Genomic DNA, 19,493 nt, shown 5'->3' with positions numbered 1-19,493 from the left:
TACGATTTCGTGACAAAAGCGAGCTGACACGAAATATCAACGCATATGTCGGTGCTGAAAATGAGGTGTGTGTTATTGTTTACATTTCGCCCTTGTCACGACGATTTTCGTGTTTCGAAACTACTTAAATAACGTTTTCGTGGGCTAAAGGTAACGATGGGCGTTGTTCTGGTGACGTATAATTTGCCATAGTATCGATGAAGATGCTATGAAAAAATTCTAACCTCCCGTTCTCGAATTATTCCAGTAAATGTATCAAGTGTTGCCCAACACATAAGTGGCCGCCTTGCAGTAATGGTTGCCGGGGTCAGTGTCTGAGCATTAGCGCAACAGACACTGGGAACCAGGCTGGTGGTCAGACTGACTTGGTTGACACATGTCATCGTATCACAATTGCATAGACCGGTGCCCATGATGTTGATCACTGGATTGTTTGGTCCAGACTCGACTATTTACAGATCGCCGCCATGTTGCTGGAATATTAAACCACAAACACCAATCAGACAATCCAGTGAATGCCCTCATGAGGATCGATCTACGATATCACATGCATCAACCAGTCAGTGAGGCTGACACCCCATACTGGATCTTCACGTGTATGAAATGGTGTAGAAATGCTCTACTTCCAGATATGAAACACTATGAAAGACAGCTTTAATACAAGATCCATAATTAGGTTATTAGTATAACTAGCTCTGCTTGTTACCAGATTCCCCGTTACTCGTCTAATTCTCAATAAAACACATGCATACACTTTTACTGGAGAATCTGTGTGATCTAATTACAATATGTGACTTGTTCTTCCTTAAGAACGCCAACCCAACTCGACCTAATGTATAGCATTTGAACACATTCCTTGATCAATCAAAATATACTTTTGTATTGTGGTTACAATTCAACAAATTCAACCGTAAGTGATATCGCATGTTTGCAATCAGGCTTTCCCGAGATGTGGTCTTCAGCAACCCCTGCTTGTTGTAAGAGGCTAGTAATTAACGTTATCGGGTGGGCCCTCTTGGCTGACTGGGTTAAAACATCTAACTGTATCCCAAATCACTGGATCATTAGATTGCCTGGTTCAGACTCGTTTATTTACAGGCTGGCATATAGTTGAAAATTGCCGAGTGGGGCGTTGAACAACAGGCAAACAGACATTAAACGCTCCGCCGAGAACACAATACTCGGATTATCTGTTATGAAATGGTCCTTTGTTCATTTACAAGGTCTTCATTTGTAACTGGGCAGGGATTACAGTTGCGTCCATGGATACAATCACTAACATGGACGTATATAAAGTCTGTGGTCACAAATGAAGGACATCAGCTGACCATACACCTTCGGAGTTGATCACATACCTAGCTCAGCCATGGACATTGATTTGACCAACAGGGATCCCAACAACATCAACGACCACATCCAGGTAAATAACTATAAACGTATCATTAACCTTGTCAACAGATTTAACTCGGTGATGATTGAAGCCGTTTTTGAGTACGGACTGCAAAACGCATCTAAGAAAAGGATCACTTTGCTTGAGTTATATTTAATGGTGATACAACAGCTAGGGTGGTCACCATTGAAGGCTGGTACTTAATGACTAGCGCTCTTTGTGTTACTTGGTTGAAACATACGGGCAAGTACACTTGAACAATAATGTATGTGATGTATCATATACATGACAACTGATTGACATTTGAATTCCATAAAGAAATCACCTGCAACATGTACAGTTAGCAATAGGATACATTGTCCTTAGCACGTTAAGGACAGTTTCAATACGAAACACTTACATTCAAGAAGATCAGGTATATCTGATGGTACAAGTTAGGTGTTTATTCATTGTTGGAAGCTTGCGTCAAAACAGGTTTGAATAAACAGAGTTCGTTTGACCATGATATTAAATGCTTACAATAATATTTGTGATTTGCTGCATTTTTATGGTACAGATTTAAAGTTGTTAATACACATGCAACTGTTTGTAAGTGATCGTTGAAACGTATTGTGAAAGAAATATCCTATATGTCTGCTAATAGCCATGGTTACAAGGTGATTTGCCACAAGACGAAATGAAAACAGAGAAGAGATGTTTGTTAAATATTCTTATCTCACTACAGGTCACCTTCGAGGATATCTTGGCTGAGCCAGAGGGCATCCACAGCTTGGACTGTGTGTGGGTCAACTCCTTCAGGTGTTTCAACTGCTGGAAGAGCTGTGTCTACAACCTTCTCACGTTTTTCTACGGAATCTACATAGCTGCTCGATGGGGTTGTGAATTTGCTGTGGTCGCATTCGCCCACATCTGGATCATCACGCCAATGTACAAGTTCTTGGAACTGAACTGTGGCTGCATCAAGAAGTTCTACGGGATGTGTGTCCACTGTCTGTTGGACCCCTGCTGTGAAGGTTGTGGCCTGCTCTTCCAAGCCTTTCAAAAACATTAAACTAGAGTAGGTGCCTCGAAAACAGTGGTATCCTTCAACCATCATGATCTCTGACATTCCAATATGACTACGAGCTGATCTTTCCACCTTGCTGGACTACACTTGAAATTATTCCACTGTTTTCGAATACATCTAGTACATAAAGAAACATAATAGTTTTCTTCTCTGTGTATTGATGCATGCTGTTCAATGCATTTACAAAGACAACTGAAGACAAGATATTGTCAAACAAATTACTGATTACTGAGCAACATCAGTAATTATCACATTTCCTACCGGCCTTTCTCAAAATTTGTTCGTACATAACGTATTCTAACAACCGGTAACATGACACCAATACTGATAAATGAAAATAAATCATGAAAACGTACTCTTTTTCTCTGTTATATTTTGTTTGAATACGGTAATAAAGAAGACATTTCCTATAAGTGCCAAGTGTGGTACGTTCAAAGATTTGGGGGGCGGTGGGGTAGCCTAGTGGTTAAAGCGTTCGCTCGTCACGCCCACATGGGTACAATGTGTGAAGCCCATTTCTGGTGTCCCCCGCCGTGATATTGCTGGAATATTGCTAAAAGCGGCGTTAAACTAAACTCACTCACTCACTCACTCAAAGATTTGGCTTGTTGGGTGGTTGGCGTGTGGGTGCGTGAGCGAGATGTGTTTTGATCTACATTGAATTTTTTGGGCATTATATCACAGCGCGTTTACTGTATAAGTAGACTTGGCCTGAAGTGACCACGAAGCAGTCCCTTATATAATGCATTGTTTTCTTGGACACATCATTGCCTGATACCCACAACGACAGTTAAGCAGGACAAGCCTGTCATGAAATTTAGCTTGGTTTGTGTTTTGTTGTTTAACGCTGCACTCAGCAATATTCCAGCTATAGGCGGCATTCAGTTAGCCCCAGATGAGAATGTTATATATTCTTGCAATACATACAAAACCGAATTTAACATTACTGTTTACACAACTATATACGATACATATGGCGGTTAGGAGGCCCAGTGTGTGAAAATTTACTATTCCCGTTGAAAGACGGCTTTATTTATCTGCGACGTCAACCACAAAAAATTATACTTTCACATATAAGAGAATGGAAAGAGTACGAGTGTTTGCTGCCGGGAAACAGATCTTCTGGCACCATGGGTAATACAGAAGGCTGTGGTATTTGGGAGTCTCAGTTGTATTTCCTTGAAGGTTACTGGTGGGTTCGACTTGGAATCCCCTCACTGGAGAAGTCCCGTGCATCCGGGATGCTTGTAGATATCAAAATTTGATATACCAGGTTCACAAAAATGACATTTAATGCTATATGTTTTGGAGATAAAATAGCAATGTTGTCTATGATATTTGCCGACTGATACGTTACAACGAAATGTATCACTTGACAAAAACAGCGTATGCGTGAATTACTTATAAAATCTATTACTGTATCCCCCCAGAAAATATTAATGTTGATTGATGGGGGAAAGTAGATCATGATTTGAGGCAACCTTAATACTCGGTGGTATCAAGATGCAGATTTTGCGTGCGTATGCGTGTGCATGTGCGTGTCTCTCAATAATAACTCTCTGTTTAAATATTGACAAAAATATGATATCATCGCCAGCACCCTGGAAAAATCAGATTTCAGAGAAACAACATGAAAAAAAGCAAATATCTGACATACGAAAAATGTTTATCATCGTGTTAACCATAACGAGTTGTGGCGTACATTAGTGCATGAGGCGTTCTAACACCCCCCTCCCCGAACCCTAATGCTTGTACATCCAAGTGCCAAAGACCAGGGCAGAACAGGCGCCGTGACAATTGCTCCTAATATCAACCTCTAATTTGTCTACTGAAGACATTTATTGGCCGCCGTTATAAGTAGGGAAAACACAACTAGTAAACAAACATGACCCCGGCTATTTGTATTTGTGACATAAGGGCATCATGCTCTATTGTATAGGTCTAACATAATTTCCATATAAACATCATTCTTGAGGGTTTCACCAAAGTTGTCACCATGATATCTTCATCACTAGGATTTCTTCCTATTAGCTGATATAAAGTGATGTAATTATTAAACATGTTGTTCAAAATTGCGTAAAATCAAACCAACATGACGAGATTGTAATAAAACCAAGCTATAAAAGAAATGTGATTTTTCTTTTGCATATACACCTAGGTATAAAACATATTACCAAATGAAACTTTCTAACATATATGGTAAGATATGGAAGCGTACCAGTGCCTCAGTTTATATCACCTACGTAAGCAATGCCTACATCTACTTAGAGGATACTTTTATCTACGTAAACGATACACTCAGGTATTGTAATCGTTACTGTGACGGTGATGTTATATTGTGAAGTTGACTTACACTGGTTATACACTCTGCAAATAGAACAGGAAAGGTGTTTTTCAGATGTATACTTTAAATAATTTTTAATTACAATAAATTGTTCAAATTTGTCACAAGTCGCTGCCACTGACAGAGGTAAGCGAGGACCCACGTGAAATAATCGAATGTCAAGGAGAAGGTCAGCTGTTCCCAATACCTTCTGTGGTCAAGAACTGCCTGGCATCGAAGCCCCACGGAACCAATCAGATGAAGAAGTATGGCCTGGGGAATGTTCAGCCACTCTTCCTGTGAGTTCAGTGGCTGTTGCTGATCTTGATAAAATGCACCCCACAAATGTTAGATGGGGTTTAAATTTGGAGGCCTTAAAGGCAGTACTTGGATTTTTTTAAAGGACTTGTGGCCGAAAAATTCCACCTGTGTAACGTCGTGACGTTAAAATGCCATGGACGTGTACTAAGTCTGTTCTACCGGTGTGGGAGATGGCAGCCCACACTGTGACACTTTCACTATCAAATCTGCCCACTTCCTGCATGCACGTTTCGAACGTAACGTTCCCCATGACGTATGTATACATGTCTTTTGTACTCGTCACTAAACCAAATTGTCCTGACACCATTGATGCCGCAGCCGGCGACGCTGATCAGTCAGAATGGCCATCTTCGTCGAATACCAGTGGCGCGTAGATGGTTCATCACTGTCTGGGCTGAAATCCTAGTATTGGTGTAACTGTAGAGGTACAGTGGTGAGTCTATCGAAGGCTGTACGAAACGTATGAACCTGTCCTGTTCCATAGTAATGATTGCTTTTGTTTTGCGTTTTCACTACTTTTTCGTATTTGTCTACACGTATACACCACCCCGATGCATACAGACATGGGGAATTCATATTTAGCATTCATGTTGTATTAATGTCAGCAAAACTCCATCCGATATTTCCAAATGTTCAAACAAACAGCACATTTGGCCTTACTTACTGAGGTCATTTCAAAGTTTCATCGTTAAGTTTAAATACATCCATATAACTTCGACACATTGAACGAAGTGTTACTTTATTGACTATTTTGATCCTACCCAATAAAGACACATCAAGGCAAACAAAATAAATTATCAATCAATCGAGAGAGAGATTACATAGAACAGAGGCGGAACAACTGTCGAATATTCGAGAAAATACAGTGATACCTTCTAATAAGCTGATTATAATATTATATACGTACATATACGTATCAACTACGTAGACGAATGTGATAAAAAAATTAGAAGGTGGCACTGATAGCTTCCATATGAGGTAGTAGTTATTATGTGTGTCATTGTAGTTTTAAGATTTAGTGACAATGTTCAATTCATATCTAACTGCATATATTTACATACCTTTCGAACATATTACTGATGAAATGTAAAGTTTTTTTCACACTGTTGATACTGTTTCTTCAACGCTAACATAGCGTAAAACTCATTCCCGAAAAAGCCACGTTTTCAATATGGGGCTTATCCTCACTCTCTATAATAATTCATTACATGCTTCTGTCAGAATCCTGATTGTTGAGACCGTACCCGACCGGACCTAGGGCTGCACATATTCTATCTGTGTGAAGTTCAGTCTTCAGGGCATTGTGATCCTTAACGTCAACACTAAGGTGCCCCGAGCCAACCGTCCTCCCCGCTCCCCATATACGGCCCTCCCCGTCGGTAGGAATATTTAAAAAAGATTATACTGATAATCATGAAAATAGAAAGTCAAAGTCAGGAATAAACAACAGTCTCGAGTATTTGTCAAAACAGACGGCGCATATGTGATGAACATATTATGAATGCAAAATTAGTGGAAGTGCAACCGATACTGAGGTGACCATATGGAAGTCGTGAAGGTGTGAGTTATCTATTTCCACAAACACATACATGTTAAAACCTGCCAAATGGTGTGAAACCAGTTTCTTTGTGTAATCCTGAATTCATTCATGCCACTTAGTACCAGCATTGAAAACATCAACCGGCCTGTTACGCAAGAGCTAATCCTTTACAACAATTAGCCAACTCCAAGAGAGGTAATCACTAAGAGACGCGATTTTGTTCCTCGTATCCATGGACGCTGTTGATAAATAGGTCAGAATACATCAGTGGTCAGTTGTCAGATATCTTAGTGCACGGACTGTTTCCAGACCATTCGGACATAAAACATGGCAGATATGATAGACTTGGTAGATCGTGATCCCAATGGGATCAATAACCACATCACGGTAAGACAGGACATTCTGGCTAAATTATCATAATATTGTGATGAATTATCGTATCATCCAGTGAGGTATAGGGTATAGCGGTTGTCAGGAGCGCGTAAGGTCGTGTGTTCGATACCTTGCTGCATCATGCATCAAACGATGGTACCTTTTGTTACCTTGCCTGAAGTTCGGCATTGAGGGGTTACACGTGGATGGTCAGATCGAGCTTGGATTCAGTATACTTTTTGGTAATTATACTGCGGCATTTTATCCCAGTGTTTTCGTCGAAATCATACAATCGATTCTGGTCTTGGAAAAGATTCTTATGGATCTGGAAAGGGTTCGTCGCTTATATTTATCAGGACGTCATAATCAAATGCCACCACTAGGATTTTGGACGGTTGATTTTTGGGTGATGAATGAGGTGTAACCCTCGCGGTTATGAAATATATAAAACCTCATTGATAAGGGTTATTAAACTTTCACCTACTCCAGCTGATAGATGCTATATCGAAGACAGAAAGGTCTCTTTACACAGTTTGATATTTGCTTTTTTTCAAAACTTTTGATAGGTTGTCAAAATTGCGGGCGAATTAAAAGCTGCACGTGGATTGAACAGTAATACCCGATATACAGAGTTTCTTACTTAAAACAACAACATTTTCATACTTTTATCAACAAAACACGTTGTGAGTGAGTGAGTGAGTTATTATTTAACGTCAGATCGGCAATATTGCAGCCATATCGTGACGAAAACACGTTGTGAGTGAGAGACACTATATAAAAATACCATGTAAGAAAATATGGACTATAGTAAAGGTTGGATCAGTAAATGTGTGAAAACTTCTACATCGACTGCTGTATGATAAATACTCCAACTTGGGGCGGTGGGGGTAGCCTAGTGGTTAAATCCTTCGCCTGTAACGCCAAAGACCCGGGTTCCATTCACCGCATGGGTACAATGTGTAAAGACTGTTTCTGGGGGGACCCCGCTGAAATATCTTAAGTTTAATTTTTTCTTATTTTAATGTTTTTAATTTCCCGCTGAAATATTGTTGAAATAGGTGTACCTACATACTGACTCACATGTTGTTTTCAGGTCACCTTCGAGGATATCTTGGCTGAGCCAGAGGGCATCCACAGCTTGGACTGTGTGTGGGTCAACTCCTTCAGGTGTTTCAACTGCTGGAAGAGCTGTGTCTACAACTTTCTCACGTTTTTCTACGGAATCTACATAGCTGCTCGATGGGGTTGTGAATTTGCTGTGGTTGCATTCGCCCACGTCTGGATCATCACGCCAATGTACAAGTTCCTGGAACTGAACTGTGGCTGCATCAAGAAGTTCTACGGGTTGTGTGTCCACTGTTTGTTGGACCCCTGCTGTGAAGGTTGTGGTCTGCTCTTCCATGCATTTCAGAAACATTAGACCCAGTCGGTAACATTAGTGAGTGAGTGAGTTTAGTTTTACGCCGCACTCAGCAATATTCCAGCTATATGGCGGCGGTCTGTAAATAATCGAGTCTGGACCAGACAATCCAGTGATCAACAGCATGAGCATCGATCTGCGCAATTGGGAACCGATGACATTTGTCAACCAAGTCAGCGAAACTGACCACCCGATCCCGTTAGTCGCCTCTTACGACAAGATAGTCGCCTTGTTATGGCAAGCACATGGGTTGCTGAAGACCTATTCTACCCCGGATCTTCACGGGTCCGGTAACATTAAAACAACGAGATCCTATATACAGGACTCAGCTACTTGAACTCGACAAGGTAATGTTGTGTCCGACATGGTCACTCTGATGCATGCAATATGTTCACCACTCTGATGCAGGCAATATGTTCACCACTCTGATGCAGGCAATATGTTCACCACTCTGATGCAGGCAATATGTTCACCACTCCATGTCATCTTCGGCTACAGCAATAATTTCATGTCAGGCATACAGTCCAGCTCACTGGAATTTACACGTTAACGTAAAACATTTTTTATATCAATGCATGTTAGTGTCACCTGTTTCTTACTGCGTCTATTGTTATATTTATGTTTATTTTACACGCCCAAATGTGAAATAAAGTTATATTAAACAAACAGTAATTGCTATTTTCTGTTGGTATTCTGTTTGTCGGAGTTTCGAAAGGTAGCATTTGAAACTACTATTGATATTGGAACAAAATCTGAACTGATTATAGATGATGTTTGATCACGTATTGGTAATGAACAGACACATACACAGACTGAGATAGACGGGGTTTGTTCAGGAGGACTTGGCCAATCAGTTCCTCGTACTAATAGAGCATAATACTAAGTGGTTTTAGCAGTCACACTTTAGTCTTTTTGCTTTAACTTTGTTGTTTAACGCCACACTCAGCAATACTCCAGCTATATGATTACGGCCTGTGAAGAGTCGAGCCTGGCTCAGACAAACCATTATTTGTTATGATTATCATCAGTCTACAGAAATCGGATACTATGACATGCATCAACTACGTCATCGAGCCTGACCGCCCAATCTCGTTAGTGGCTTATTACAGATTGTATAATCACCTCTGAAGCACACGAACCGTAGCTGAACACCCAGCGCTTCCCAATAGCATGCAGTATTAGATGGTATGAGGGAACATGTATGTATAATAATAAACTTGCATACATCCTTAAATCTTAATACCTTCGTCTCATGTTGGAAATAAGTGGTAAGAGACGATATGCGTGAACTCCTTGTGTATTCTGTGTAATGAAGGCTCTGATGCTTTAACGACAAATATGACAACGTGTAGCATCCCTATCGTTGATTGTTTTTATGGCATGATAGATTCTAATTACCATTTTCAGCCCCCACATCGACGTATCAGTAAGTAGTGCCACCGAGCGTTCACTCTTAAAAACCCTGCACACTTGATCACTGTTCTCTGTTTTGAAAGTATATTTCTTTCAAATTTACCAAAATATCTGTATAGAATAAAACTATATAATGTTGATAATGTGATATGCAACGGGATAACATAATTTACAATTTTTCTTTTATATCTATCTATCCGATGTTTGTTAAAACATATTACTGACTTAGACATAGCCTTGCTACAAGACTGTATTGAATGCTAAGCCCATGGATGTATAGTAATTCCATCCTTTAAAGAGGCAAGTCCAGATAAGCGGACAGAACGCTATTCTGTTATTTATGGGTTTTTTTAGAAAGTGTAATCAAAACTATTAATGATTACCTTAAAGGCTTAGACATTGACAGCTATGTTTGGAAGCGCCCGTAAAATAATCACTTGTCATCTGTTAACACAAATTTCAAATTCCACGAAGTCGTGAATTCTTCCTGGAGATGGTTACAGGAGGCTAAGGTTTTTTTATCGGTCCCCGAGCATTTTGACAGTTTATTGTCAGATTTGTCTTTCTGATTTTCACTTCACAGCATTGGAACTCAGACATGTAGGTAAAGGTGGCAAGGACTTCCCTGCCATTAGTCAAGCATCGTTATGACAATATACATTTTTGGTTGTAGAATAGTCTGCACATATGTATACAGAGACTGTTATCAGTATCAATTGCATTCACTGATTGGCAAACTATTGGGAGTTCATGAACACGCGTGAGAGGAGGTTGGGTTGAATGTCGCCAATCACCTTCAGAATCCAGTCCTGATTGTAAGAGACCATTGTCCGATAGAAAGGGGGAGGATACATACTTAATACGCCTCTATGGGGTTATTTGAAATCCGTAGAAGAAGGGATCAATGATAACAAAATATAAATGATACCTTGTGTGGTTTCATTTCAATGCGGGGCGGTGGGGTTGCCTAGTGTTTAAAGCATTCGCTCGTCACACCGAAGACCCGGGTTCGATTCCCCACATAGGTACAATGTGTGGAGCCCATTTCTGGTGTCCACCGCAGAGATATGATGGAATATTGCTAAAAGCGGCGTAAAACTAAACTCACTCACACACTCACTTACGCACTTACTCATTTAAAATGCTTTAATGTTCCAATCGAACAGGCCTCTGATAGAACTGTGTCGTCATTGTTTTCACGTGCTGGACCGACGCTTAATCAATTTTGCACGTGCAAACAAAGTATATGATCGAATGCTCGCATGTGTTTCTTTTTAGCATTACGGACGACACTGCCGTCTTAGCGACGCAGTTGAATGTTCGCAGAAGATAGTGCGGTCTCGATCGTGACCGCTGGTTGATCAGCACCATTGTTTGGGGGTTTCACAGAGGCGAACGTATAGACAAGCATTAGTTCTGTGTTACCGTAAACATTGCGATCGTACACTATCACTAACAGTACACGATGCTCATGAAGTCATTCACTGGATTGTTTGGACCAGACTCGATAATTTACAAAACACCGTCACATAGCTGGAATATTGCTGAGTGCGTCGTTAAACAACAAACAAACAAATCCCCATCATGACGACTTGAATAAGAGGAACGTAATACGATGTATATTTTTGTAGCCCAATAAACAAAAACAAACAAACAACAACAAGCCGTGTTTATGGCAAATGTAGAGCCGCGCTATTGATCACACAGACAGAGGCGGGTGGGGAAGTGGGGCTGACACTCAGGCAGCTGCAGGGATGGACGGTCAAAACAACTATGGCAATCTAAGTACGGAATTCTTGGAGGGCTATAGAGGTGGAAGTTATTCATTACCTATTTTCCGGAATATTCCTGGATTGGTTAAAATATTTCCAGAGCATGACTAGACAGTATGTCATCTGTGGGACAACGTGCGCTTACCTGGTATCTTCACTATGTGTTAGTGATTCAAAACCAATCATGCTATAGACCACAGATTTCTGGTGACTATAAAATGCTTTTGTCGCTTTGTGTAAATTTCACATCGTGTGACGTATGTTTCCCTCTGGTTAACTGACAGACACCCAGTTGACAGACAGTCGATTGACAGACACTGAACTAGAAGGTTAATTAGGGAAACACCCACGGGTATAATGGAATAGTCCACTGTGTAGTGAGTAGAGCAGGGTGAGCCTGAAACAGGTTCGTTACTGAGAAGTTTGATTGTGTGTAAATTGAACTTTGTTGTGATTAAATGATAATCTGTCTTCTCTTCTCAAAATTGTTTTTACTATCAAATACTACTGAATGTAAAAACAGGTTTGTCACTGAGAGGTTTGATTGTGATAATTGATTGAAACATATTTTGATCATATACATATCTAGATATAGATATGTATATATTTGAAAACATTCGGATTTTCAGAGACCTGCATTGCCATGTAAGATAAGATTAATACAATCAGTGTCCTATTTTTTAACAATACTTTCTAAAGATTTTAACAGCTTATGTCTTTGAATAGTATACAATGGATATTCAAGGAAGTAATGAAAAATATTCTCACATCCATGGCCACATCGGAGTTTCTTATGGAATCCGGGTAGAACATGACCGAACTGTTTCCATGAAAGCTAAGCCACGTACGGCAGGAAAGGATACACATTCATTTGAGATAATTCATCAGAGGAGTCTGCGAAAAATAATTCCTTCATCGTTTATTAAACTATAAACTTTACCCAGTATTGAACCGTGAACAAAAGACTTTACCCAGTATTGAACTGTGTACTATAGACTTTACTCAGTATTGAACTGTGTACTATAGACATTACCCAGTATTGAACTGTGTACTATAGACTTTACCCAGTATTGAACTGTGTACTATAGACTTTACCCAGTATTGAACTGTGTACTATAGACTTTGCCCAGTATTGAACTGTGTACTATAGACTTTACCCAGTATTGAACTGTGTACTATAGACTTAACCCAGTATTGAACTGTGTACTATATACTTTACCCAGTATTGAACTGTGTACTATAGACTTTACCCAGTATTGAACTGTGTACTATAGACTTTACCAGTATTGAACTGTGTACTATAGACTTTACCCAGTATTGAACTGTGTACTATAGACTTTACCCAGTATTGAACTGTGTACTATAAACTTTACCCAGTATTGAACTGTGTACTATAGACTTTACCCCGTATTGAACTGTGTACTATAGACTTTACCCAGTATTGAACTGTGTACTATATACTTTACCCAGTATTGAACTGTGTACTATATACTTTACCCAGTATTGAACTTTGTACTATAGACTTTACCAGTATTGAACTGTGTACTATAGACGTTACCAGTATTGAACTGTGTACTATAGACTTTACCCAGTATTGAACTGTGTACTATAGACTTTACCAGTATTGAACTGTGTACTATAGACTTTACCCAGTATTGAACTGTGTAATATAGACTTAGAACGGTGATCTGCCTTCAGTTGTTGGCAAAATGTTTGGATTTTAATACTAGTTTTACAGTTATATCTCTGATATTCTCGATATTTTACTGTATTTTGCAGACAGGTAAGTATATTGACTAAGTTTGTTTTTATTCATTAATACATTAACATCTTTCATCGTCACGATATGGCTGAAATACTGCCAATGTGACTTAAGATTTTAACTAACTCACTCTCTCATTCAACTTACATTTTAATCAAACACAGTAGATTTATCTCATATATCAGACGCATTTAAGATGAAATCAGTTTATCGCCAAAGAGAACCACTTTGACAGCAATGATACTTTGGTGTCATAATAAGACTGTCAGTTACGTTTAAAAAATATAAGCCTGTCCTTGAGAAATATCTTCCTAAAGCAGAGTCGATTTATTTGTTTTGAATACACAATACCAATTAGAAAGTGTTTAGATATCACATTATATTTGGGATTACATTTTTTAGGAAAAGTACATATTCTAGTGCATTACGGGGGTTAAGTCCCGGAATTGAAACTTACGCTGTCTTAGTGAGGCAGCTAATCGCCAGCACACAAATTCACCGATCTAACCCACAGGGACATCAGCTTCCACAAAATGAAAGTCAGACAACTGGTAGTCTAGATTTAGTAGATTACGTACTTTGCTTACCCCTCTGCCAAGTGCAAATTGACTTGTCTCCTACAGCAGATAGCTTTGAATACACAATGACATTTAGAATGTGGCCGCTTGTAACTATCGTATGCTATTTTTGGAATTACACTTTCTGGTTAGGGACCGTTCATAATTTATGGCGAGGGGGTTGGGGTGATGATGATGATTTTAGGGGAGGAAGGGTTCCATCAATTTTGTTCTGGGGAGGTAGGGGGTCAGCAATTTTGTACACATATACTGGAGGGGGCAGCAAATTTGTACATGAGTGAAAATATGGGGAGGGGGTTATTGATTTTGTACATGACATGCAGGGAGGGAGGGTCACTTACTTTGTACATAAATTTTAGGGGGTCATTCACATTGTACATGCTGCTACATAAAAATCATCATCACCCCCACCCCCACCCCCAAAAATCAATAAAAAAAATCGAGAAAGTGGAGCGACCTCCGAAGCCGGGGAAAGCGGCCTGTGTGACCAGGGAATACGGCCTGTGTGACCAGGGAATACGGCCAACATAGTTGCACCAAGATCCAAGGAGATTATATGATATAGATTTACTTCATTGCGGATATGCTTTTAAACATTGATTGATTGTTTTGTTAGTTTCGAAATCCATAGCGATTTAACCTTTGAAGATTGAGTAGTATAAACAATCACAGAACGGGACCATTGAACATTATCAAACCCTTTCACCCCAGACTTGACAGAACGGGAACATTGAACATTATCAAACCCTTTCACCGCAGACTGGATTATTTTGTACAATTGAGTGCAGCGTTTTTTTGTACACAGGTAAGGAAACAAAATGTTACAATAGTTTCAAGGTGTCCACTACGTGTGAAGATCCGGTTGAGAATGAATCTTCAACAACCCATGCTTGTCGCAAGAGGCGACTAAAGGGATCGGATGCTGAGGCTCGCTGACTTGGTTGACACATGTATCCCAGTTCCGTAGATCGATGCTCATGCTGTTGATCACTGGGTTGTCTGGCTCGATTACTTAGAGACCGCCGCCATATAGCTGGAATATTGCTGTGTGTGGCGTAAAACTAAACTCACTCAAATCAAGGTGTCCGCTATGATACAGAAAATCGTGCATCGCACTGGACGAAAAGACATGCTTACAGAGATGACTTTACTAATGATAGATTTGATAAAACTGTTTGCTTTGTGATTACTATAGATAAGAACCGTTTGTTGAAATTCGGTGTTGCACTTCAGGTATGTCGTCAAGTGATTTGCTTTAATCCAATCAGGAAGTTCACAAAACTCAGGATAGCGTTTCTCAGGACAGATCTGATTCAACGCAATGCCAGTTACCATCCCAAGAACGAAAAGCGTCCCACGTTCATGAATAAGACATGCCGTTACTATTGATAGCATCGCACTACGTTCAATGTTAACAAGCCTGACTGTCCGGCCGTCAGGACATAGCGCTACCCACAGCACACAACACAGGTACCACTGAAGAACATTCCTCTGTCAGTGATAAATACTGATCCGTGTGTTTTTCAACAATCATACACGCGACATCCTGAACCTTGAATAGTGAAGCAGATCCTTATCTCACAATGCAATGTCGTATCTTGCAATTGCCTATGCATACATTATAAAACGTCATATCGTTGTTGATTAAGAAATATGGAAACAGGTGCGGCTTTGGGACTATTGTTTTTAAGCTTTACGGCTTTGTTGCAAATTACCCGTCATTGAGTGGGTGAGTTGGGTTTCACGCCGCTTTTGGCAATGATCCAGCCTTAACATTGCGTGCTACTCTAAGATTGTAAGTTTCAGATTTACCACCAACTTCAAAAGACGAAACAGCAATCTCCGAAGACAATATCTGTCACTAACCTCGTTCATTGTCAATGGCTGTATGGAATTAATGAAACCAGTCACCTGCAATATACTGTATTTGAACAGATCGCGTACACCATACAGTGAGACGAAATTCCAAATCCACGGGTTGTTTTCAGCGAAAAAACCCAGTTGTGATTTTAGCGAGTAGTAAATTGTGAAATCACTTAAACCGAAACCTGGTCTTATATTTAATCAAGAATAAAACCACCATTCATATTTTAAAGCTGACGTGTTTTATGTTGTCTTTATACTTACAATCACCTAGAAAAGACATAGAGCTACACGGCAGTGAACGCGAAGAAATTTCACAAAAAGGGCCATGTCTACGTACGACTCCTTGTCTTCATTAACTATAGGTCGGTGGGGTAGCCCAGTGGTTAAAGCGTTCACTCTTCACATCGAAGATCCGGGTTCGATTCCCCACATGGGTACAATGTGCGAAGCCCATTTCTGGTGTTCCCCGAAATTATATTGCTGGAATATTGGTAAAACGGCGTAAAACCGTACTCAGTCAGTCATAAGCTGTACATAAAACTACTTTCTTATCGTAAATGCAGCAAATATATCAAATACTGTTTGACAACATTCCAAGACTAACCATCTGGCAGAGGCGGACGGCATTAAAATAAGTCATAATATATTCATTGGGATAATTTCTCATCACTGTCAGACATTACGTTCATAATATACCGTTATTACAATGCTCTAGATATTATTGCTTTTAGTGGGAGAAATGTTAAAGCCGAAAGGCGTCACTAGTGTTATTATAGAATGTTAACACACCTTTGACAGCAATGACTTAGACCAAATCTTGGCTCAGCCACTTTGGTTAAATCATTTCTTTAAATCTTCATACATGATAAGAAATTGGTTTATTTGCGGTATACATACATTATGTCAGCGATATTTGTAATGAAAATGGATTTCTCAGTTTTGCAGATGTAAAACAGAGGTACAAAATAAGAGGAACCTTCTTAGATTATCATCATGTGTTAAATAACATTCCAGTGAACTGGAGACATCTTGTAGGAAACAGAGCTCTCTGCTTAAATCAATTAAACATTAATAGAGTTTACCAAGATATGATCTCAAATGTTAAAGGTTGAAAGATATTCTATGATAAATTGACTTAGAACAACAATACCCCTAAGGTACTAGAGTACTGGAATACTGTCTTTCAGCAGGATATAATGTGGAGTGATGTATTCAGATATTACAGGAAATGTACAAATGATTGTAAGCTGTTAGATTTTCAGAACAGATTTATTTACAGAATTATCTATACAAAGAAAGAACTATTGAGGATGAATCTAGTTGATAATGATACTTGTACAGTTTGTAAAAATACATCAGAAGACATATTGCATGTATTGTTTTACTGTGATTTAGTTAAAAACGTTTGGCAAAATGTAGAACAATTTCTAAATACCCACCTCCAGTGTAATGTCACATTTACAACATTCACTATCATGTTTGGAGTGTGCTCAAACAATAAAATACTAAATCATATTATACTTCTTGCCAAAAGATTCATTTATGTTTCAAGCATAAAACAAAAGCACTTTCCCTTGAGTGATTTCTTAAGTTAAAAGATATAGGTACAACTGAAAAGTATATAGCTAGAAAAAACAATAGCTTAGATCCCTTTATAAGGAAGTGGAAACATTTATATACCTTACTATGTGCTAAGCATTGAACTCTACTTATAATATAAGCTGTATTTCCAGACCCCACTCACTACAATCACCCTATTCAACCTTATCCCTCCAATTTTATATTTTATATGCCCTCTACAGAAACTTTAATGATATCTATATATTTGTTGTAACCTTACAAATCACCATTGATGTGTTATATATATATGTATATGTATATGTATGTATGTGTATATATATATATATATATATATGATATATATATATATATATATATATATATATGTTGTCTTTATGATATATAACCTATAGTATATATATACCTTTTATGTGATATGTATGATGTTATGGCTATATATATTGTCTTTTATGTGATATGTAACCTCACAAAATACCATTGATGTTATGTAACCTCACAAAATACCATTGATGTTATGGCTATATATATGTTGTCTTTTATGTCTTATGTATTTCATCCGAGACTTGAAATGGAATAAAAAAAAGAATTAAAAAATGTTAACACAAGTGAAACACCGTTTATCCCGATCCTGAGCGGATTCACAAATTTCCAGATAAACGAATAACTGAGTTTTGTCACATTTTGTACGCATTAACATTTTCAGGTGTAATCGTCCGGAATGTGGGTGTTTCCCTATCAACGGAGGTCGCATGAGCGAGGTCCCACACAATAATAAGTATTCTTCTAAATGATCAGTATGAGGGTCGTCTCTTGAAAAGCACACGTTATTTTCAGGGAAAGTCCAAAAGCAGTTTGAGAGAACTGAATTCAAGCAACGATGCAACGGGTCCATTCAGTGTCCATTATCACTTTGTCCCAACTGACAAACGTTTCATCGTCCGTGTTTGTAGGTAATAATGCATTTTATGAGAAACTCGTTCACTCGTACCTAAGTTCATGGGTGTAACTTGACACGTATGTGTAATATTCGCCCCCTGGGTATCAGCGTAGGTGTATATATGGATGTACTAATCTTCAGCGTGCTCGGCCATGTGGAAAACAGTTATCTGTGGTACATGTCAGGCACACAGCGGACAGGGCGGCTCGATTAAGAGGATAAACTTCTCAACAAGCTGTAGGTTTCCACAAAGAACGTAACATGAGTCTTCTATTAACTGCAGTAACCTGGGTCTTTGAGAGTGGCGCTGATTTTCTGGTTGTCTGGGGCAACATACTGTCATTTGAATACCTTAGCTTGCTGATTTGATGTGATCATTTATGAAATAGTTCGATGTTTTGAACGATGTCGCAAATACTTATTCATGACATTTATAACCCGTTTCATTTACGGTTTACTCATATGCATGAAATTTGTCGCTCAAATTAAACTCATTTAAATTTTTATCTCAGAAAGGCAGTTTGTTTTCATGTTCACACCTTTACATGAACTTTGTCGCTGAAAATAACCTCATATTAAATATTTATCGCAAAAAGGCAACAGTTTCGTTCAAAATACATCCATTTAAAATAGTTATCTCAGAAAGGTAGTTTCATGTTTCACACTTCCACGTTAGAGGACTTGAAACCGATTATAAGTCAGAATTGACCCGTCGTTAACAATTTGTAACGCTTATCTGTGTAAATCCATGTAAAATGTATTATTAGCTCTTTTGTTGTGGTTGCGTGGTACTAGCAGTTATTCATACCAATCAGTTAAACTCGTTAACGACACTGGCTTCATTGTACTATGTTATCATTCTGGGATCTGCTCTTTTGAAATAAAACTTAGAGTACTTTAAACAATAACTACACACTCAAATACGTTCTAAATGTTGCCGACACAATTACTTAGGTTATGTGAATATAACTTAAATGATTTATTATTCTCTGGAATGAGTTGCCACTTGTTGTAGACGAGATGAGCACGCGAGGTCGTCGCCATGGCGGCGTGTCATATCTATCCAATCAGGCAGCGTGTCATGCAAAGTTGTTTCTCTGCAGCTTAGATACCAACAAATATAAAAATTTGTACTACTGAAACAAACCTGCC

At 38.9% G+C, this 19,493-nt stretch overlaps 2 protein-coding genes across 2 annotated transcripts; both read left to right on the top strand.

The window, feature by feature from the left end:
• Window positions 1–1,366: 1,366 nt before the first annotated feature.
• Window positions 1,367–2,521, top strand: LOC124281999 (caveolin-1-like). Its single transcript, XM_046718004.1, has 2 exons — window positions 1,367–1,420; window positions 2,115–2,521. Exons 1-2 carry the CDS (start codon window positions 1,367–1,369, stop codon window positions 2,439–2,441), a joined length of 381 nt encoding a protein of 126 aa, XP_046573960.1. The 3' UTR covers window positions 2,442–2,521.
• A 4,446-nt stretch (window positions 2,522–6,967) lies between these two features.
• On the top strand, window positions 6,968–8,432 carry LOC124281954 (caveolin-1-like). Its single transcript, XM_046717959.1, has 2 exons — window positions 6,968–7,027; window positions 8,106–8,432. Exons 1-2 carry the CDS (start codon window positions 6,968–6,970, stop codon window positions 8,430–8,432), a joined length of 387 nt encoding a protein of 128 aa, XP_046573915.1.
• Window positions 8,433–19,493: the final 11,061 nt, after the last annotated feature.

The sequence above is a fragment of the Haliotis rubra genome, unplaced genomic scaffold, assembly GCF_003918875.1.
Source record: "Haliotis rubra isolate DU_JTF1 unplaced genomic scaffold, ASM391887v1 Scf291, whole genome shotgun sequence".
NCBI classification, from domain to species: Eukaryota; Metazoa; Mollusca; class Gastropoda; order Lepetellida; family Haliotidae; genus Haliotis; species Haliotis rubra.
This window is presented reverse-complemented; position numbering and strand designations above follow the sequence as displayed.

Excerpts from the sequence above, each read along its gene's own strand:
- LOC124281999 (XM_046718004.1), top strand. The coding sequence starts at position 1,367 with ATGGACATTGATTTGACCAACAGGGATCCCAACAACATCAACGACCAC. Across the intron at positions 1,421-2,114 it reads ACATCAACGACCACATCCAG|GTCACCTTCGAGGATATCTT; the intron begins GTAAATAACTAT and ends ATCTCACTACAG.
- LOC124281954 (XM_046717959.1), top strand. The coding sequence starts at position 6,968 with ATGGCAGATATGATAGACTTGGTAGATCGTGATCCCAATGGGATCAAT. Across the intron at positions 7,028-8,105 it reads GGATCAATAACCACATCACG|GTCACCTTCGAGGATATCTT; the intron begins GTAAGACAGGAC and ends TGTTGTTTTCAG.